The 23458-nt window shown below is 46.0% G+C and overlaps 1 protein-coding gene across 1 annotated transcript in view; it reads right to left on the minus strand.

Moving 5' to 3' along the window:
- Positions 1-226: 226 nt before the first annotated feature.
- KCNK10 (potassium two pore domain channel subfamily K member 10) overlaps positions 227-23458 on the minus strand; it is a gene marked incomplete at its 5' end in the record, with an annotated part of 127994 nt that continues 104762 nt past the window's right edge. The window contains 3 exons of the mRNA XM_081291849.1: positions 227-899; positions 2771-2913; positions 7185-7371. Of these exons, the coding sequence (XP_081147975.1) occupies positions 279-899; positions 2771-2913; positions 7185-7371 (951 nt within the window). The 3' untranslated portion in view covers positions 227-278. The remainder of the gene's footprint in view (positions 900-2770; positions 2914-7184; positions 7372-23458) is intronic.

A 23458-nucleotide genomic window follows, 5' to 3' on the forward strand; every position in this document is an offset into this window, starting at 1 on the left:
ACCTGCCACGTGCACCTGCTTGCTGTGTGCAGGAGCTCGTGCCCCCGGTGTGTCCTGTGGCTGCTATCTGAAATGAACCTCTTGTTCTTGGACTCATTTTGGCAGAGCAAGCTTTCAGTCGTTTATGGCACAGTGAAATATATTTTTCAATGCTATGTAATTTTGGACTAATAAGAAGTCTGTTTAAGGCACGTGTCTCAGTGTGAATATATATATATATATTTAAAAAAAAAAAAAAGACCACACAATGCTTAGTCCAAGTCCAACATCTTTGACGTTTAGTTTCTGTCTTCAAGTAACGAGTTGTTCTCAAGCGCCCTGTCTTTGGTGTCTGTGGGTACCATTCCGTTCTCCAGCTCAGCCTGAGGCTGGATGCACTCGGTCAGCATGGCTGTGCTGGAGTTGTCTGAGTTACACATCTTTTCTGTCTCCTCCTCCTTCTTCTCTTCATCCAGAGAGTAATTCCGGAAGGTCTTGTAGATTTTCTGCACATCCTCAGGCAAGGTCTTTTTGAGGTCTTTGTTTTTCCTCTTGGTGAGTTTGGACGTGGACCCGAACTTGTTGATGATGTTGTCCTCAGAGGCCCCTTGTCCGTGCTTATTGAGCTGCTCCGACCCCTTAAGGCGCAGGTTGTTCGGCCGGTTGTTGATGCTCTCCTGGGACGAGGCCTTGAAGCGGCCACCGTCCAGGGCGGCGAAGACGGAGCGTTTTTCTGGAGACAGCATGTCCAGCGAGTGGGCCCGCTGGTCCAGGCCCAGGCGCCGGCGCTCCATGCTGCGGATGGTGGCTGCCCGCTGCAGCTTGTCGTGGATCTCCACGCTGAGGCGCCGCCTGGTCTCCCGGAACTCGGCCGTCACGTTGGCCTTCCACTCGGCTGCGTGGGCCTTGATCTCACCCACCTGGCCGAGAGACAGAAGAGCATCAACACACTGAGAAATTCCTCTCCTCCGGGCGGGGCCCCCAGCACCCGCAGCCCTCGGGTGTCCCCAGGGGGAGGTGGTCTCTGGGGAGCCCAGAAGGGGGTAGAGCATATGCCCAGGGAAAGGGACCAAAGGCAACTTCTGCCCTAGTCCTTTTTCCACCCCTTTTCCCACCACAAATTGGCTAGAGACTAAAGTGGCTCTAGGAGGCACATGGAGAGAATCCAAAGGACGCCTGAGACTGAGAGACGGTGGCTGAGTAAGAGGTGACAGCTTTCTGGAGGAGAGGCTGATATATGGGGTTCTAGTCATGTCTCTAACTTTTAAAAACTTATATGGCCTCCTTCCTCCCACATAAGCAGAGGTGATCAGATCTAACTCAAATCTAATCTTCTCTCTTTACCCAAAATAAGGAAATATGCCTAACTCAGTCCTGGACCCCAAAAAAAAGATGCTGAGCAAGACTTTATCCTTCCCTGTCCTTCCAATGTCTATATCTGGGTAAGATGAGAAACTCATCCCAGTTTGCCTGGGACTGTCCTGGTTTTAAAACAGAAAGTTCCTATGTCCTAGGAACCTCCAAGGTCCTGGGGAAGATGTGACAGTTGGTTCTGACCCTATATTTGGACAGTGCATAGGCTACCGGGCTTGCCCTGGCTGAAGAAGACCCTCCTGGGCAAATGGTGACCAAATTTCCCTGTTCAGGGTGCAGGAAAGGGGACCTGTTTTGCCAACGTCCTCAGAACCTATATATTCTTAGAAAGTGAAGTTTTGCCAGAGGATCAGCACCCAAATTTCTTGGCCTTTCATCAACAGGGAAGACGGTACTTTTCCCGTCCTTCCCTATAGAGATAAGTGACTCAAATTTTTGCATTTAGGAAAGTCAATATTTATGTCATTCCCTCCTCTTTGGTTAGCTGATCAGTTAGCCATCTGGGGAATCAGACTGCATTGACAGTGTTTATGCAGCCAGGAAAAGGAACATGTGGGTCCAGGAAGGAGGGGGAAACTTTCTCCTTCAGCAACTTTCTCCTGGGGCCCTTTATGTAGAAGGAGGACAACAGTTCCCCTTAAAGGCACCGTCCCCTCTCTTGCTCTCTGTCTTTTCTTCTCTCTCCCTTCTTTCATTGAGCTCTTTCTTTCTCCTCCATTTGTCCTGCTTTCTTATTTTCTTTTCCTCTGTTCCTAGAGAACTACATGATATTTTTAAAGCTACAAAACTCATCTTTCCTTTTCTCACTTATGTGTGGGTTCTCACATAAATTTACAGGAGTAAAGACTGTGCCCGTGGCCATAGAGATAAATCTGTCTCTGTGGGTCCAACAACTGGGGCAGACACAAAAGACAAATGAAAGGGGACAACTGGTTCCATTTCCCCATGGCAGGCCACTGTTGGACAACTTGGGTCTCCTAGAAAATGGACCCAGAGACACCTGGGCTGCACTCCCACGCTGACCTGAGCCCTGAAGGACAGGCCAGCTCTCCTAGGCTCCTTATGAGTCTGATTTGCTGAAAAGGGACAACTGCACATCTCCCTCTGCCTGAGTCTGCTTTAATTTACTTCCCCCCACCCCTTTCATTTACCTTTTTTTTAAAAAATCAGTTGTTGTTTACAAGAATCCCTAGGGTTCATGGACTGGTAAGGAATCACCATATTTTCTCAGTTGCCAAAAGAAGGTTCTCGAAATAATGGCTCTTCTAGTCAATTTGAGGTAAAGATTCAAAACTGGAAAGCCTTATGAGACCTGCCTGGAGCCAAGGACCCTCTAGCCCCCAGAGAGAGGCAGTTCCTGATGGCAGTTAATCTGATGTCAGGAATACTTGTAGTTTAGAAGGGGGGGGGGGCCTACCTCTTCTTTTGTCTTTTTGGATAGAACCCGCAGCCAGTCTCCGATCATACTGAGGACAGCTGCAAAGTAGGCAAGGCCGACCAGGATCCAAAACCACACTAGGGGCTTATACCACTCCCGGTAATTGATGCCAGCATTTCCCCCTGAAAACAACCAAGCGTTACTGTAGCCATCATCTAGCATTTGGTCTTTGCAGAACAAACGTATCCAGCCCATGCGGCAGAGATGCTCTGACACCATCATATGACACTCTGCAGTTGAGCTTGCTGCATAACCGACAGGACGGCTGTGGGTCCCTTCCCCAGGACAGCCTGACTTGGGTCTCAACTTTGATTCTTGATCACCAACCTTAATACCTGTAGCAGACAAATGTCAGCGGCCAACTTGACCCTCCTCTTCTTCACCTGAGCATGGAGGATGAATGACTTCAGCCTAAGGCACCCTAATGAGAGTAAATATTTACCTTTCCAAGTCACTACTGCCCAACCCAGGGTGTCCCCAGACGCAGTTGTCATTCTTTTCTTTTACACTTCTCTAAATTTATTTTAATAAAAATCAAATAATCCTCAAATGATCCCAGGTGGTTTTGAACTCTTAGAACCATTTCCATCTGAAGTGCACATGAATCTACCAAGAGATGGATGGAATTAGGCACCATGGCCTTGCAGAGGCTTTTATCTTTGAATTAGCGATTTAATGCTAAGAGATGTTGTTTACATGATGCTAATCCAAAGGGTCAATTAGGCTGAGAAATTAGAATCACCATAAACTCGAACTAAAAGGGACCTGTGAGGCCTTTATTTTATAAATAAGGATTACAGTTAAAAATCCATCAAATCAAATTGGCCAGTTGCCTGATGGTATTGACTAGCTGTTTCATTGAAAGAACAAGTCATTTATTCCAAATAATTAGCCCATTTTTCCCAGCCTTTCTGCAAGCACTGTTGAGGGCAGCTGTGCAAAACAGGCTCCAAGCCCAGCCCACTCTCCTAAGGAAGTGAGGAAGCTCAGTGGAATGACTGACAGCAGCCTGGTTCTCACTCTCGGCAGCACTGTTACCCAGCAAAGCAGGCAGGAGCTGTTTCCAAGGTGACAGGTACTAGCAGTATGTTAGGAATTACAGTATTAGGTGATGAGTGATTGCTAGGCTTTCCAATTGCTCCTTTGTGACCACATCTATCACCACCGAAGTCATACTGAGTACCTACAGGTGGTCAGACACTGGGCCCTGTGGTTCTTCTAAATACACTCAGACCCACACCGCAACGCAGCCCGAAAGGGATTGACAGCTACTGCCGAAGCACATGGCAGGAGGAGGGAAGGAGATGGGAAGCAAACCTCCAGAACAGCAAGCTTTCTTTTATTCTGCAGTGAAGTCTACTGATCAGGCACAGGAGGGCTGACTTTCTAAGTGTGGAAATGACCCCCGGGATTACAGAAGGAGCCTGGGTTTTATAGTTTACAATGAGGTCATGAATTAATCCTTGGAGATTGCGGATGTGCCATTTGGACAGTCAGGGACCTAGTTGTTCAGGTTAAAACTTTAACTCAGGAAGGCAGTTGTAAAAAGTTTGCAATTCCTTGTCCCTGGGAAGGACTCACGACTCAGTGTTCACTGTTTATTGTCTTCCTCTGGACCCACTAGTACCTAAAGCTTCACTATTTGCTTTTCTCCTTCCAGGACTCATCTGCAATGGGAAAGGGTGAAAGTCCAAGGCCCAGTGTTTCAGTATTCACCGGCTCCCTTTAGGAACCATTGTGGTTGGGAAGGGGTGAATGTTTGCTTTTGGTGGAGGTGCTGGGGCTGAACCTGGAAAGGGGTGAAAGGTGGCTTTTTCCCTCAGGCCCATTGTTACTGGGAAAGGATGTACTGGGAGAGGTTTAACGTTTGGCTAATTTCCTCTCCCTCCTGCCAAGCCACACTGTCCCTCCATTTTTCCCAGGGGGTGGGGGCTGTCTTGTAGGAATATTATTTTCCATAACCCTTTAACTGCCACCTCCTAAGGTGAGAAATTCACTGCCTCAGGGCTGTGTGTCCAGTCCCTGGTCAGCTTTCCTCACAGCTTTCTTTAGAATACAATCTGAGTTTCTATAACATTGAGTGATTTTTTGAGATTTCTTTTGTTTCTGTGCTAAAAAGCTATAGCTTTCTCCTTTGGGCTGAGAGTAAATATTTACCTTTCCAAGTCACTATTGCCCAACCCAGGGTGTCCCCAGAACAATGCAGGAACCACCCTTCCCAGATCCTTTCATCAGCTCAGTGGGAACTTGGAGTTTGGCATGTGCTCCCCGTATGTCCCTGAGCTGTCCCAGAGTGGGTCAGCTACAAAATATACCAGCTCATTCCTGGGTGGTGGAGGTTCTGATTACATGTGACCATGTCAGATCACTGCAACTCTCAATGATTAGTCGTGAATATTGTTTTCACGATTGGGTTGGCTTCCCAGTCACTCTCAGAGTTACAGCTGGCCCTCCGAATCTGCGCATTCTGTATCCAAGGGTTCTACCAAAAGTGGATCAAAAATATTTGGGGAAAAAAAATTTGCATCTGACCTAAATACACAGACCTTTTTCCTTTCATTATTCCCTAAACAATACAGTATAACAATCATTACATGGCTTTTACATTGTATTATGTATGGCAAGACATTTAGAGATGATTTAAAGTCTATGGAAAGGTGTGCATAGACGGAATACAAATGCTATGCCCAGCCCCCAGACCATTTTTATTTTTTATTTTGAGACAGGGTCTTGCTAAATCATTTGCTGAAGCTGTTCTCAAACTTGCAATTATCCTGCCGTGGCTTCCAGAGTCACTGGGATTACAGACGTGCACCACTGCCCCCAGCTCTGTAAATAACTTTTAATAACTTTGACTTTGTTAATTCTTCACCTATAGCCCATAAAAAGGAAAGAGAGGAAAATACTACCATTTCTACAAAGTGGGCCTCAGTCTTCATCTGCACAGTTGTAGCTGTCAGTTATCTATGTTGTAGAATTAACATGGAGGCACCCATACTCTGTTGACCAGCCTCCAACATCTCTTATCAGATTCCCAGAGACTAGTTACCCATCCTCCTTACATTCACTACACCACATGGAGAATTCAAGGCACTGATGGGGACACACACTAGACAAAGTACAGCCTGCCTGGGAGCTCAGCCTCCAAAATGTGAAGGCTGCTGCTGACCAGGAACTTATCAAAGAAACATACACACACACACACACACACACACTCTGCCCAACCATTTCGAACTTATGATGGCATTGTTTGATCAAAGTGTTCACTTCTTAAAGTAGAAAATGATCAATTGTTGGCTGAGGTGGTGGCTCAGTGGTAGAGCGCTTGCCTAGCATGTGTCAGGCACTGGGTTCAATTCCCAGCACCACATATGAATAAATGAATGAAATAAAGAGGTCCATCAACAAATAAAAAAATTTAAAAAGAAAAGAAAATGACCAATTGTCTGAACATCTAGAACCATGCCTACAGAGAAGAAGGAGGAGGTGGAATAGAAGCCTCCTGGTATTCCTGCCTTCCTACCATACCTTGGGAAAGCACTATGAAGCCAAATCTCGATTCATTTTTAAACTCCCCATCCCTGGGTGAAATTGATGGTGGTTTTCTTCCACTCCCTCAAACGTAGTTCATTGACTTCTATTTTTACAATGAAGATTAAGGAATAAATTGTGCTCCCTCTAGACAGTGCTCATCTCCCAACCCTAAATCTTGCACCTGGGCATACCCAGAACGACTTCTCCAGAGGCAGCGGTTTTCATGTCAGTATCAGGAAGCTCAGCCTGCAGGTCATCCAGGCCATCCTCCATGCTAACTTCTCTCAAGTTTCAGACTTGCCTTGTGGAAACACAGCCTTCGTGAGTTGATTCAAGCTCCCTTAACACAACTGATAGGACCTAGATTTCTGAGAAATTCATTCTGCTCTTGCATAATTCATAAATGGGCACTAAGCATCCCAAGAAGAAGGAGGCTGACTTTCTCTTCTTCTGCCGCCAAGTGTGGTGGTGCTCGCCTATAATCCCAGTGGCTCAGGAGGCTGAAGCAGGAGGATCATGAGTTCAAAGCCAGCCTCCGCAAAAGCGAGGTGCCAAGCAACTCAGTGAGACCCTGTCTCTTAATAAAATACGAAAAAGGGCTGGGGATGTGACTCAGTGATTAAGAGCCCCTGATTTCAATCCCTGGTACCCACCTCCCACCGCCCCCCCCCCAAAAAAAAACCCTCTGTTCTTTACATCACATAGGACAAAGTGGTTTGAAATGAACGTGTGCCCGGCAGTGGTGATATGGAATCATTTTCATTGGCTTCTCCGCAAATATCCACTATTGTGATTTTAAAAAACAAGATGATTTTTTTCCCACCAGGACCCCAGTGACTAGGATGCCCAGGGTGCTTACCTGCCACAAAATCACCAAATCCCACCGTGGTCAGAGTGACCACCACAAAATAAATGGATTCCAAGGCCGTCCATCCCTCGATATATTTAAAAATGACAGCAGGGATCGTCACAAACACAACACAGCCAGCCAAGATGAACAGGATGGTTGAGATGACCCGGATCTTGGTCTGACTCACTTGCTTTTTCTAGGAAGAGCAAAGGAGAAATACCAATAGACAAGTCAGTGGCTTCACCCTGGATTCAGAAGACAGATGCACAGGTCAGTGGCTTTTAAGCTTTCTTCAATCATAGGCTGCTCTGAGGGAAGCTGGTGAAAGCTGCGGTCTCTCTCCTAGAAAAACACACACACATACAAGTTTTCAGGTGATCCAGGAGGATCTGAGGCTCCTCAAAATTGACGCCTTTTTTGCACACCAGGTCACGCTTAGTTCACACTTTGAATTCTCCTTTCCTGATCCTACAGTTGCAGCCCCGATACTGATTCTCACTTCCTCACTAGTGCAAACACAGTTCTTTCTCAAGAAAGGCTTGCTGCCATACCTCATGGGGCATCACTGACCCCTCCCTCAGGGAGAAAGGGGGAGGGGCATGGAGCTCTTTCCACACTGGCAGTGATGGATTACATCTAGTTTCCCTGACTAGTTTTTCAAAGAATATGCTGGGGGAAAGAAATACCTGATTGGCTTATGAGAGGTAATGGGATGGTCGCCAACATTCTTCACAAAAAAAAAAAAAAAAAAAAAAAATGGAATCAGGCCCAAGTGTTTGCATGAAAGGGAAAACATAGCCCCACATCCATCCTCATTTGTGACAACTCAGGCCAAGCACTGGTGTTTTTGCAACCTCTTTCCCCACACGGAGGCTGTACATTATCACACACTTTTGTTTTAAATATAATTGTTTGAGCTGGTGCTGCGTCCTTCGAGTATGTGGGCCCAGAAGAAACAGGACAGGGCTCAGAATGACAGGGTCACTGTCTAAAGGGGCAGAAGGAGCTTCAGCTCATGGCACCTTTTGAAAGAGTCAACAGTTTGGTGGCAAACATACTTTTAAAAATGGGAATTAGACTGATATGGGGGCAAAGGACTCATGCCAGGGGGTGAGAGGTAGACAGACAGACAGCGTCACTGGGAAGCGCCTCCATGTGCCCAGAACACGGTGCGGCGTTTTGGTGGAATGACCCTCCGGGTCTTTTCCAAACTCTCAGAATTGGTGCTGAAGATTGTCATCAGGGGTCCTTGGAACCACATGCTGTCATAAATAAATGAAATATATGTTTAACGGGTGCATAAAGAAAATGTGATGTAATATACACAATGGAGCTTTATTCATTCATAAAAAGGAGTGAGATTATGTCATTTGCTGGAAAATGGATGGAACTTGAGAGCATCATGTTCAGCAAAACAAGCCAGACTCAGAGAGGACTGTATGTCTGCTCTCACAGGTGGACACTAGAGAGAAAAGAAGAAAAAAAAAGATGAAGGGGGATCTCATGAAATTAGAAGGAGACTGGTAGAGGAGAGGAAGAGGGAGCGTGAGGGAAAGGGAAGATACTGGGGAATGGAATTGACCAAGTTCATGTTACATGCATATCTGAATATATCACAATGAATCCCACCATTATGTACAATTATAATGTACCAAGAAGAAATTAATTTTAAAAAGAAATGTATGTTCAATACGAGAGTGCATGGTCTGTCTATATTGCCTAAATTGATTTTAGGAAAAGCAACTGCACTTGGAGCTATCGACACAGGAAATCTTTATCAGACCGTCTGCCTATTCATGGCCTTCTGGTGAGTCAGAAGGCCAAGAACCACAGAGCAGAGAAGAGGCTTGCACATTCAGGTACTTTACTGATACAAAATGAGTGCCCACAGGGGTAAGGGGACTTGCACGAAAATGCTGCTGCTACAGAGAGACAGAGCTAAGATTAGAACTCTGGTGGAGCTAACCCTCAGTCTGGTGCACAAAGATGGAAACAGTTTTCCAAGTTATTCAGCAACTTGGCAAACCAAGCCAAGCTGGGCTCCCTCGCACGGGACATCAGACTCACTCACACTGAAGAGCAGGCCACCCTGAACCCCTTCTGGGAAGGAAGACTGAGAGAAGAACTAGCCACTGGGTGATCCGTCCAGGAAAGTCAAAGAAATATACAAAGGAGTCATGCGCTTGGACTCCTGGCAGGGTGCTCAGTCTATCAAATGGGATCTGTACTCTTCCAATGCCCCCTCTCCTTATCTCCTCAAAAAAGCCATTTAGAAAAAAAAATCACGGGATCCAACATGGCCGCCGGCGAGGAAGCAGCGATTCCAATGTCTCCACATTAACGGGATCAGAAAGACCCATTGGAACAGCTTCAGTCTACCTACTGAGGAACTTCTAGCAAAATTCTGTTAAGAGGGGACCTGCCGGGAATTGGTAGGTTTATTAGAAGTATCAGTTTGTCCCAGACAAGTGGATCTTGGCCGGCCACGTGGGCGCAGAGGTCCAGTCCCGCAGCCACCAGCCGCTTCTGCAAGCGGCCGGCGGCCCAGAGCGGCGCGGCCCGCCCGAACCCGCAGACGACACCCACCATCCAGCCATCCCGGGAGGCCCCGCTCTCGCTCAGCGAACGGCCACCCCGCCCGCCCGGATCTTAGCCACGCGGCCGCAGCTGCCCAGCTCTACAGGCAGCCCCCGGCGGCCCGGCGCACCGAGAAGTGTCCCTGCCTGGCCCAGCAGACAGCCCGTGCCCTCCCGGCTCTACTAACAGCCCCGCCCACCCAGCGAACGGCTCCCCCTCCTGAGACAGGGGGGAATCTAACCAACCCTTTACGAAATAGTGAACTGGGAACTAAAACCAGAGATTGTGTCAGACCAGAGACAAGCCAGTTCCACCCCTCCCTTCGGACACTCCGGCAAGGAGCCAGGGGCCCGCCATAGCAGAGAGGGGAAGTCACCAAAGTTCGGCCAAAGAGATTCCTTCCCAGCGGAATCTACTTTAGCAGGTGTGTGACTCCCACCCACATCAGATACAAACAACCGGGAAACTTCAAAATCTCTCCATGGGCGTGACTGTAAGGGCCAAAGGACTCTCGACCCCCAACTCCCCCTACTGCCAGTGACGAGGGCGTGACTGCAGGGGCAGAGGGAAGCAGAGAAGACTCCCCACCCCCAACTCCCCCAACCGTGAACTGAGAGGGTGTGACGGTAGGGGCGGAGGGAAACAGAGGATACTCCAGACCCCCAACTCCTCCTACCGCCAGCAGAGTGGTTGTGACTGTAGGGGCTGAGGGAAGTAGAGGGGATCCTCGACCCCCAACTCCTATTACCACCAGCAGCGACACCAATGGTCTTAGCTGCCAGATTCCGAAGGTGTGCCCACCAAAGGGGTCCGGAAAAATTAAACAATTGACTCCCAGACCACAGCTCCACAGCACTGGGGCTTAGATGAATGACAACGAGAGTGCTCAGTAGTTAGGGAAATAGAGCACTCGGTGGGGCTGAAAGTGTAACCAAATCCTTGGGGAACTGCCTCCGGTGAGCAGGACCTGGCTGGCTGGCAGGAGGAAGGGGAGAAGGGGCCGTAGAAGTGAAACGGCTCTGGACCAACAGGATTGAGAGACTCCCAGGAAACGCCTTACAGGGATTGCTGTTGACACATTGAGGGCAAAACTCAGCCCGGAGGGCACAGCTTTGCCTACGGGAAGAGAAGAAAATGGATCTCTAAGACCTAATTTTATTTCCTATTTCATTTTATTTTTTTCTCTCCCTTTTCCCTCTCTCTCTCCCCTTCCAAGTTTTACTGCTCTTCCCATTCTCCTCTATGCTATCTATCTCCCTCTCCTTCTTTCTTTTCAAGAGCACCTACCTTCCTCTTCCCCCCAACTTTCATCCCAAGCATTACGTCCTCCATTTCGCGTAACTGTCTAAATGCAAATAGGTGTGCGCCCTCCCCCCGCGCCTGCAAGGTAGGCGGACCTGCGACCCACCGGCAGGTCAGGCCCAGCAACCTGCGGAGTAGCAGAGCCACCCCACGCACCTGCAAGGTAGGCAGACCTGCGACCCACCAGCAGACCAGGCCCAGCGGCCTGCTGAGGGGCAGAGCTGCCCCCTCCCCCCGCGCCAGCAAGGTAGGCGGATCTGCAACCCACCAGCAGAGCAGGCCCAGCGGCCTACTGAGGGGCAGAGCTGCCCCCTCCCCCCGCGCCAGCAAGGTAAGTGGAACTGTGACCATCAACAGAACAGGCCCAGTGGCCCACGGAGGGGCAGAGCTGCCAACCACGCCTGCAAAGTAGGCGGACCTGCGACCCACCGGCAGAATAGGCCCAGCAACCCGCGGAGGGACAGAGCCACCCCACGCGCCTGCAAGGTAGGCGGACCTGCAACCCACCAGCAGATCAGGCCCAGCGGCCTGCTGAGGGGCAGAGCCGCGCCCTCCCCCAGCGCCTGCAAGGTAGGCGGATCTGCAACCCACCAGCAGAGCAGGCCCAGCGGCCTGCTGAGGGGCAGAGCTGCCCCCTCCCCCCGCACCAGCAAGGTAAGTGGAACTGTGACCATCAACAAAACAGGCCCAGTGGCCCACGGAGGGGCAGAGCTGCCAACCACGCCTGCAAGGTAGGTGGACCTACGACCCACCAGCAGAATAGGCCCAGGAACCCGCAGAGGGGCAGAGCCACCCCACTTGCTTGCAAGGTAGGCGGACCTGCGACCCACCAGCAGATCAGGCCCAGCGGCCTGCTGAGGGGCAGAGCCGCGCCCTCCCCCCACGCCTGCAAGGTAGGCGGATCTGCGACCCACCAGCAGAGCAGGCCCAGCAGCCTGCTGAGGGGCAGAGCTGCCCCCTCCCCCCGCACCAGCAAGGTAAGTGGAACTGTGACCATCAACAGAACAGGCCCAGTGGCCCACAGAGGGGCAGAGCTGCCAACCACGCCTGCAAGGTAGGCGGACCTGCGACCCACCGGCAGAATAGGCCCAGGAAACCGCAGAGGGGCAGAGCCACCCCACTTGCTTGCAAGGTAGACGGACCTGTGACCCACCAACAGAACAGTCCCAGTGGCCTGCAGAAGGGCAGAGCCGCCTCCCAGGCCTGCAAGGTAGGCGGACCTGTGACCCACCAGCAGAACAGGCCCAGCGGCGTGCGGAGGGGCAGAGCTGCCCCCCCCCGCGCCTGCAAGGTAGGCGGAACTGTGACCACTGACAGAACAGGCCCAGTGACCCGCAGAGGGGCAGAGCCGCCGCCCGCGCCTGCAAGGTAGGTGGACCTGCGACCCACTGGCAGAACAGGCCCAGTGGCCTTCAGAGGGGCAGAGCTGCTGCCCGCGACAGCAAAGGAGGCGGAACTGCGACCACTGACAGGACAGGCCTAGCGGCCCGCAGAGGGGCAGAGCCACCGCCCGCGCCTGCAAGGTAGGCACACCTGCTACCAACCAGCAGAACAGGCCCAGCGGCCTGCCGATGTGGAAGGCACATTGCCCCAATTAGAGGAGGAGCAGAGCCCCTGCCCGCGCCTGCGCGGGAGACTTTGCAACTATACAAGAGTAATACAAATATATAGGGGGAAAATTCAATAACACAACAGTCTCAGTAAGCAGAAAGAAACACGAACAGTATGAAGAGACAAGGAAAGAAAGGACCACAAGCAATGCAGGTCAACTGAACTTTAGAAGAGGTAATATCTGCAGCAGATGGAATGTCAGATAAAGAATTCAGGAGATACATGCTTCAGATGATCTGGAGTCTCAAGGAAGACATTAGACAGCAAAATCAGACAATGAAAGATCTCTTCAACAATGAATTACATAAACAAATCCAGGAAGCAAAAGATCAACTATACAGGGAGATAGAGGTTATAAAAAACAAACAAACAGAAATCCTAGAAATGCAGGAAGCAATAAACCAACTTAAAAACTCAATTGAGAATACTACCAGCAGAGTAGAACACTTAGAAGATAGAACATCAGACAATGAAGACAAAGTATTTCAACTTGAAAAGAACATAGACAGCTCAGCAAGACTGTTAAGAAACCATGAGCAGAACATCCAAGAAATATGGGATAACATTAAAAGACCAAACTTAAGAGTCATTGGGATACAGGAAGGCACAGAGCTCCAAACCAAAGGAATGAGCAATCTATTCAATGAAATAATACGAGAAAACTTCCCAGACTTGAAGAACGAGACAGAATCCCAAATCCTAGAAGCCTACAGGACGCCGAATGTGCAAAATAATAAGAGATCCACACCTAGACACATTATAATGAAGATGCCCAACATACAGAATAAGGAGAGAATTTTAAAAGCTACAAGAGAAAGGAAGCAGATTACATTTAGGGGTAAACCAATCAGGATAACAGCTGATCTCTCAACACAGACTTTGAAAGCTAGAAGATCCTGGAATAACATATTTCAAACACTCAAAGAAAATGGGTTCCAACCAAGAATTATGTATCCAGCAAAATTAAGCTTCAAGATGGAAGATGAAATTAAAACCTTCCACGATAAACAAAAGTTAAAAGAATTTGCAGCTAGAAAACCATCTCTCCAAAAAATCCTCAGCAAAACATTACAGGAAGAGGAAATGGAAAATAACAATGAAAACCAACAGTGGGAGGTAGGACAGTAAAGGGGGGAAAATAATCAAAGAGGAAAACAAACCATATTCAGTAACATAAACAAACAAATATGGCTGGAAGGATAACCCATATCTCAATAATAACCCTAAATGTTAGTGGCTTAAACTCACCAATTAAGAGACACAGGCTAGTAGAATGGATCACAAAACATGACCCTACAATATGCTGCCTACAGGAGACGCATTTGATAGGAAAAGACATACATATACTGAAGGTGAAAGGTTGGGAAAAATCATATCACTCATATGGACTTCGGAAACAAGCAGAAGTGTCCATACTCATATCAAATAAAATAGATTTAAAGCCAAAGTTAATCAAAAGGGATAAAGAGGGACACTACATACTGCTCAAGGGAACCAACAAGACATAACAATCATAAATATATATGCCCCAAACAATGGTGCAGCTATATTCATCAAGCAAACTCTTCTCAAGTTCAAGAGTCTAATAGACCACCATACAATAATCATGGGAGACTTCAACACACCTCTCCCACCACTGGACAGATCTTCCAAACAAAAGTTAAATAAGGAAACTATAGAACTCAATAACACAATTAATAACCTAGACTTAATTGACATATATAGAATATACCACCCAACATCAAGTAGTTACACTTTTTTCTCAGCAGCACATGGATCCTTCTCAAAAATAGATCATATATTATGTCACAGGGCAACTCTTAGACAATATAAAGGAGTAGAGATAATACCATGCATCTTATCTGATCATAATGGAATGAAACTGAAAATCAACGATAAAAGAAGGAAGGAAAAATCATGCATCACTTGGAGAATGAACAATAGGTTACTGAATGATCAATGGGTTTTAGAAGACATCAAGGAGGAAATTAAAAACTTCTTAGAGTTAAATGAAAACACAGACACAACATATCGGAATCTATGGGACACACTGAAAGCAGTTCTAAGAGGAAAATTCATTGCTTGGAGTTCATTCCTTAAAAAAAGAAAAAACCAACAAATAAATGATCTCATACTTCATTCTCAAAATCCTAGAAAAAGAAGAGCAAAACAACAGCAAAAGAAGTAGAAGGCAAGAAATAATTAAAATCAGAGCTGAAATTAATGAAATCGCAACAAAAGAAACAATTGAAAAAATTGATAAAACTAAAAGTTGGTTCTTTGAAAAAATAAATAAGATCGACAAACCCTTAGCCATGCTAATGAAGAGAAGAAGAGAGAGAACTCAAATTACTAGCATACAGGATGAAAAAGGCAATATCACAACAGACACTTCGGAAATACAGAAGATAATCAGAAATTATTTTGAATCCTTATACTCCAATAAAATAGAAGATAGTGAAGGCATCGATCAATTTCTTAAGTCATATGATCTGCCCAGATTGAGACAGGAGGATATAGACAACCTAAACAGACCAATATCAATTGAGGAACTAGAAGAAACCATCAAAAGACTACCAACTAAGAAAAGCCCAGGACCGGATGGGTATACAGCAGAGTTTTACAAAACCTTTAAAGAGGAACTAATACCAATACTTTTCAAGCTATTTCAGGAAATAGAAAAAGAGGGAGAACTTCCAAATTCATTCTACGAGGCCAACATCACCCTGATTCCTAATCCAGACAAAGACACTTCAAAGAAAGAAAACTACAGACCTATATCTCTAATGAACCTAGACGCAAAAATCCTCAATAAAATTCTGGTGAATCGGATACAAAATCATACCAAAAAAATTGTACACCATGATCAAGTAGGATTCATCCCTGGGATGCAAGGCTGGTTCAATATACGGAAATCAATAAATGTTATTCACCACATCAATAGACTTAAAAATAAGAACCATATGATCATCTCGATAGATGCGGAAAAAGCATTCGACAAAGTACAGCATCCCTTTATGTTCAAAACTCTCGAAAAAATAGGGATAACAGGAACATACCTCAACACTGTAAAAGCAATCTATGCTAAGCCTCAGGCTAGCATCATTCTGAATGGAGAAAAATTGAAGGCATTCCCTCTAAAATCTGGAACAAGACAGGGATGCCCTCTCTCACCACTTCTGTTCAACATAGTTCTCGAAACACTGGCCAGAGCAATTAGACAGACGAAAGAAATTAAAGGCATAAAAATAGGAAAAGAAGAACTTAAATTATCACTATTTGCAGATGACATGATTCTATACCTAGCAGACCCAAAAGGGTCTACAAAGAAACTACTAGAACTAATAAATGAATTCAGCAAAGTGGCAGGATATAAAATCAACATGCATAAATCAAAGGCATTCCTGTATATCAGCGACAAATCCTCTGAAATGGAAATGAGGACAACCACTCCATTCACAATATCCTCAAAAATAATAAAATACTTGGGAATCAACCTAACAAAAGAGGTAAAAGATTTATACAATGAAAACTACAGAACCCTAAAGAGAGAAATTGAAGAAGATCTTAGAAGATGGAAAAATATACCCTGTTCATGGATAGGCAGAACTAACATCATCAAAATGGCGATATTACCCAAAGTTCTCTATAGGTTTAATGCAATGCCAATCAAAATCCCAATGGCATTTCTTGTAGAAATAGAGAAAGCAATCATGAAATTCATATGGAAAAATAAAAGACCCAGAATAGCAAAAACAATGCTAAGCAGGAAGTGTGAATCAGGTGGTATAGCGATACCAGACTTCAAACTATACTACAGAGCAATAGTAACAAAAACAGCATGGTATTGGTACCAAAACAGGCGGGTGGACCAATGGTACAGAATAGAGGACACAGAAACCAACCCACAAAACTACAACTTTCTTATATTTGATAAAGGGGCTAAAAGCATGCAATGAAGGAAGGATAGCATCTTCAACAAATGGTGCTGGGAAAACTGGAAATCCATATGCAACAAAATGAAACTGAATCCCTTTCTCTCGCCATGCACAAAAGTTAACTCAAAATGGATCAAGGAGCTTGATATCAAATCAGAGACAAGGCATCTGATAGAAGAAAAAGTTGGCTACGACCTACATACTGTGGGGTCGGGCTCCAAATTCCTTGATAGGACACCCATAGCACAAGAGTTAATATCTAGAATCAACAAATGGGACTTGCTCAAACTAAAAAGTTTTTTCTCAGCAAAAGAAACAATAAGAGAGGTAAATAGGGAGCCTACATCCTGGGAACAAATCTTTACTCCTCACACTTCAGATAGAGCCCTAATATCCAGAGTATATAAAGAACTCAAAAAATTAGACAATAAGATAACAAATAACCCAATCAACAAGTGGGCAAAGGACCTAAACAGACACTTCTCAGAGGAGGACATACAATCAATCAACAAGTACATGAAAAAATGCTCACCATCTCTAGCAGTCAGAGAAATGCAAATCAAAACCACCCTAAGATATCATCTCACTCCAGTAAGATTGGCAGCCATTATGAAGTCAAACAACAACAAGTGCTGGCGAGGATGTGGGGAAAAGGGTACACTTGTACATTGCTCGTGGGACTACAAATTGGTGCAGCCAATTTGGAAAGCAGTATGGAGATTTCTTGGAAAGCTGGGAATGGAACCACCATTTGACCCAGCTATTCCCCTTCTGGGTCTATTCCCTAAAGACCTAAAAACAGCATGCTACAGGGACACTGCTACATCGATGTTCATAGCAGCACAATTCACAATAGCAAGACTGTGGAAGCAACCTAGATGCCCTTCAATAGACGAATGGATAAAAAAAAATGTGGCATTTATACACAATGGAGTATTACTTTGCATTAAAAAATGACAAAATTATAGAATTTGGAGGGAAATGGATGGCATTAGAGCAGATTATGCTAAGTGAAGCTAGCCAATCCCTAAAAAACAAATGCCAAATGTCTTCTTTGATATAAGGAGAGTAACTAAGAACAGAGTAGGGAAGAAGAGCATGAGAAGATGACTAACATTAAACAGGGATGAGAGGTGGGAGGGACAGGGAGAGAGAAGGGAATTTGCTTGGAAATGGAAGGAGACCCTCAGGGTTATACAAAATTACATACAAGAGGAAGTGAGGGGAAAGGGAAAAAAAACAAGGGGGATAAATGAATTACAGTAGAGGGGGTAGAGAGAGAAGAGGGGAGGGGAGGGGAGGGGAGGGGAGGGGAGGGGGGATAGTAGAGGATAGGAAAGGCGGCAGAATACGACAGACATGAGTATGTCAATATGTAAATCAGTGGAAGTGTAACTGATGTGATTCTGCAATCTGTATATGGGGTAAAAATGGGAGTTCATAACCCACTTGAATCAAAGTGTGAAATATGATATATCAAGAACTATGTAATGTTTTGAATAACCAATAAAAAAAAATTTAAAAAGAAAAAAATCACAATCTGTTGATGTTGCTGAAACTGCATATGAAAATATCAATTTTTTTCCACACATGAAAGAATTGTGACAAGATGAATTACCTGAGCACCATATGGAATGTTCTGCCCTCTCATGAATTTCCATATCAGATACGAAGGCAGGGCTTTGTGAGGGCAGCTGAGCCCCTCTGGGGACCCAGGAACTTATTAGGCTAGTTTTGTTTGTAGACATGCAGGCAAAGTTCAAAGCCCAAAAGGAGGCTGCACCGTAGATCATTAAGCTCCTCTAATTGCTGGCAACGGGAAACCAACGTCTCCCCTTCTATAAATCGCCCTCCTCAAACGCATAATGAAATTAAAGTGAATTAAATGTTTGTGAGACGCTTGTTAAGTCATAAATTAGGATGTGAGTGCAATTGCAAACTAAATGAGGTTGAGACTGGCAAAGAAGGGCTGACGATCTTCCCAGGCTTCCTGAGGTAGGCCAGGGAACGACAGTGACTGGCCGGAGTGGGTTTGATTGGAGGAAGAGAAAGTGTCACCAAGGCTAGATGCTGGTGTCTTGACTGCAGTGTCTACTGGAGAATTGATCAGCAAGGTGAACACTTCTCTGCTCACCACCCGAGCCAACCAGTGTGTCCCTGGGCTGCTTCTCCCAGGTACCCAAGGGCGATGCTCAGAAAATGCTTGGAGCATTTTAATTATCTGGGGTGTTTTAAATGTCTTCATGTTTGAGTCAGCTTTTTCACTGCTGGGACCCAAAGACCCAACAAGAACAACTTAGAAGAGGAAAAGTTTATTTTGGCTCACAGTTCCAGAGGGTCAGTCCGTGGTCTCCTGACCCTTGCTCTGGGCCAGAGCAAGGTGAGGCAGAGCAGAACTTCATGGCAGAAGGGAGTGGCAGAGGAAAACAGCTCAGAACATGACAAGACAGGAAGCAGAGAGCTCACCTCACCAGGGACAAAATGTAAACCCCAAAGGCACATCCCCAGTGACCTACTTCCTCCAGTCACCCCTACCTGCCTACAGCTACCACCATAGAGTAAATCCATGCTAGTGGATTAATCCGCCGATTAAGTGACAGCTCTCATAACGTGATCATTTCACCCCTGGACATTGTTGCATGGTCTCACACGTGGGCTTTTGGGGAACACCTCACATCTAAACCATAACAAGAAATAAATATCTCACAAACCTGTGTAGATGCATGAAAATATGTGTTTCCCCGTACTTCGTTATAAAAAGATAATGTGTGGGCGTAGGCTTTATCTGTTATTCTGGATACTCTTGCTTTTTGCTGCCCACCTAGACATTAACAACAACAAAACTGTTGCTTCCATCAAACGTTTTAAACTGTAGCTTTCACTACAGAACCACAAACCATCTCACGTGTCGTGTTCAGGCCACTGATTCCCATTAGCTTCTACTGTGGAATGGTGTTTGAGAACATGGAGTCTAGGAGCAGACTGCCTGAGACAGTCCTGTCCCTGCTGCTAAAGAGCTGGGTGACTTCAAGCAAGGTGCTCAACCTCTCTGTGCATTAGTTTCTTCCCCAATAAAATGGAGATAAAAGAACCCAACCTATCCGGGAAGTTTGGAAGATTAAATATGTGTAAAACAAAATATGTGTAAAAAAGCTTAGCACTGGGTCTGGTAAGTGGTAGTAACAGGCATTTTTATTGTAAAAGCTGAACTCTTGCCTTAGATGTCGGCAGTTCCAGATTAAGTGTTTCTCTTTGCTGCTAAGGAATGTTCCCTCATATCTGACTGAAGAGAATCTCTGTGTAGCTTCAGGAGGTCCATGTTGGTTGTGCCTTCCTGGATCATTATCTTCTATAAGTACCTCCTTTTGGGAAGTCCTCATTCTTCCCTGGTCTGTCAGTGCCAACTCCACATTAGGCTCTCGGACACTCTCAGCTCACCATTCTGGAAGCTTTGGTATTTGTCTTTCAATTTATTTCCCCCTCACTTTTTAGCATCCTTCTAAAACCGCTCAGAATTGAAGTCAATGCCTGGGACATCAGGAACCAGCTGCAGAGGACCCCTGAGAGACATGGGTCGTGCGTGTCCTCTCTGTCTCCCCCAGCCCCGAGGCCCAAGCCACTTACTAACAGAGCAGGGCTCCCGCCGCACAGTTGCTAAGCTTTGGGTCCCAAATCATGCTGCTCATTTAACAGTAAGAGAGCATCCCACAGAACTCTCAGGAGCCCAGATCTAAGAGAGCTAAGGTGTCCTCGGGCGACCATCTTTGCTGTCTGGGTTTGGTATGATATTCAGGCAGATTCGACAGGCTCCTTGTCTCCTCCTGCTCCAACCTTGTCCTCACACTTTGTTGATTTGATTAGAGCAGATGATGGGTTCTTTCCTGCTCCTTGGACAAATAATACCGAGCAAAACCATCTCCCATGCCTGACCTACGCTGGCTGTAGGCATTTCTGAAGAACTCAAAATCCATCTCCTGGAGAGTTTATTTAGTTGGCAAAAAATTATATATGCAATTATCCCAAGGAGCAAATAACCAGCACTCAGAGGTCCCCTTGGAGAGAGGGATGTAAACATGGACAACTCAAGCTGTGTTTACTCGTTCAGACCTCAGAGGGCTGAGCCACACGGCCAATTATCACCGAGCACAATTCCCTGCCTGTTTGTGTTGACTTACCCGTTTTATTTTAAAGAGCACAAATATATCTGTTCCTTTGCGGGCTCTTTTTTTTTTTTCATTTGATTTGATTTTTACTCTTCTCTAATACTCTCCCCTCTTCGCATCTTTGTGGGATTTCTTAGAATTCTAACATTAACGCCCCAGATGGTTTTGTCTGAACACTTTGGGGGTGGTGGCTGGGGAAGGGTGTGATTTTCAACCAGGACACTGGAGAGTTCATATTCAAAAGACACAGCAATAAAAATCCTAGGACAGGAGCTAGAGAGGCAGAGCCCTAGTTTATAGTTAGGTCTGGTCGAAATGCAAACTTGTCACCATGGTAATACAACTGAACCAAGGATAACTTCTCAAAATGGAAAGATAATAGGGACAGGGGACTGTCTCACAAAAGAATTGAGTTTGTTTTCTTACATTATTATGGGTTTTTTTCTAAAAGGTCCCTTTACAGCTAATAGTTTCAGCATCACAACCAGCAATTCTATAAACTTGAAGAGAGCTTTTAAATGTCTGCTATTCATCTCTGTGGTGGATAAACACACATCAGTGAGAACAGTGTAGTAAAATCTCCATGGAGACCACTGGATATGTCCTACTCCAAAGCTGAGTACACAAATGCATAATATCTACATTTTTAAAAAAAAAAAAAAAAAAGGAGTTATATCCAGCCTCTGAGTCACGCTGCAACATGTAGCAGATTGGCCAATTCATCACTGGTCTGACAATGTAGGTGCATCTGGGATGAAGAAATTAAAAACTCTTGAGCTGTTCCACTCTGGGAAGACTTTAATGAAAATCTTTGAAAGTTGGTGACTGTTAATATTTGAAAATAATATGTTACTGGAACACACGATTTTGCATTCAAAACTCAACTGGTTAATTCATCCAGCACATCATTCCTAGGAACTTCATATGCCAAAGCCTGCTCCAGTTGCAAAGGATGTGGCAACGGAGAGAGAAAGAGAGAGGAAAGTTAGGATCTTTCTTCATGAACACCAATTCCAGAAGCCAGGGAAGGCTAGCAACACCTGAGTCTTCAGCTGAAAGTCCTGTGGCAGGTGCCCATCATGACATCCTGCCCTGGTAAATACTGAAGGCAAAATTTAGTATCTAATAACATTCCAATGTTTGTTTTTTTTCTACATCACCTGGGAGAGACAAAAGAAAAGAATGATATTCTTGTATCTCTGGTGTGTGCCAACTGTAGTGGATGACCTGTGGAGCATTGTTAACCAAGCATCTAAAGCCACGTCCCAGAGGTTGGAATGGCCCATGAGCCAATCATGTTACATGTAGGAAGCATGCAGACCAGGCCTCCATGGACAGGCCTTCTCTTTAGTTGGTGCATGAAAGGGAGGTCCATGGAAAGGAAAGAAGGCCACCTGCTATTGATCCATGTGGACCAAGTCCTGACCGATGCCCTGCCCAGCTGCTCGCCTATCCAGACTCTTAAGCATAGTCCACCCCGATTTCAGCAGCAAGAGGAACAATGTCCCTCCCCCCCTTTGAACACACAGCATACAATAATACTACAGTAATAAAACCCCAGCTATAGACAGCTGAAAGGAGGACTCACTCTTCTCTTCCATTGGCTAACAAGGCTCAAGGCCACAGCTCACTGGCTAAGCAGGGCACCACAGAGAGGGCACAAGATCCCCCACAGGATAAATGCTCACCCCCCACACACACCTCACTGTTTCCTTCCTTGTACAGGAAGCGCCACCCAGGGCAACACCCAGGCCACTCAGCTCTTATTTTGACCCAGGAACTGTGCACTCACCCTCTTCCTCTCCCCTTCATTTTGGGGCTGAAATTTCCCCCCAAAAGTGCCCCTTGTGATCCCCTAATTCTAGGGTTGAATTAGGAAACCCATCTGGCCACAGATATGTCATATTCTCCAGTATTGAGAATAGAGCAATATTATGCTTCCATCTGTCATCTCCTTTATCTTATTTCTAAGCAACTCAGACCTGGGGTGGGAAAGAGGGGACGCTACCTATGGAACCCTTTCAAAGTCCCAGATCATCTCAGCTCTCACACACACACACACACACACACACACACACACACACACACACACCAGTACTCCTGGTACAAAGATTTTTTTTTTTTTTTTTAGCATAAAGTCTTCCATCAGCTTCTAACTCTGCAACATCTGACAGACTGACCAAGTCAGGACTCTGCTGATTTCACCATGCAAAGTTCTTGAGAGTTTGGATTATTCACTGTGAAGGAGGGAACAGTTGAGACCATCTGCTGCTCAGTAAGTTCCCCTAAAGGGAAGGCAACCTGCCTTCTGTAGACGGTGGATGTTCACCAGGAAGGAACACATAATTAAAAGCAAAAATGTAAGAACAAGATTAAGCGAGTCTGCCGCTGAGGGTGCTCTCCTACAAGGAGGTATGGCATTTGGGAAAGCCCTTAAGGAAGCCTGAGCCCTGGGTGCAGCAGTCTGGAAGGGACCAGACCCTTGCACAGGGATTGGAGTGAGCAGGGAGAGCAGGGCTTGGAGTCAGGATAGAGTAGCAAAACTCACCAGGTAGAGTGAAAGGCTCACTTGCTCCACGGTGAATTATCTAGGCATGTTCTAGTCTCTCTCATCCTTCAGCTCCTCACTCCCCACACTCAGGTATGAGTAACTCAGAGGGAAGGCATTTATGAGTTGCTGGGCTGCCCAGGA

This window comes from Spermophilus citellus (assembly GCF_964194105.1).
Source record: "Spermophilus citellus genome assembly, chromosome: 4".
Lineage (NCBI taxonomy): Eukaryota > Metazoa > Chordata > Mammalia > Rodentia > Sciuridae > Spermophilus > Spermophilus citellus.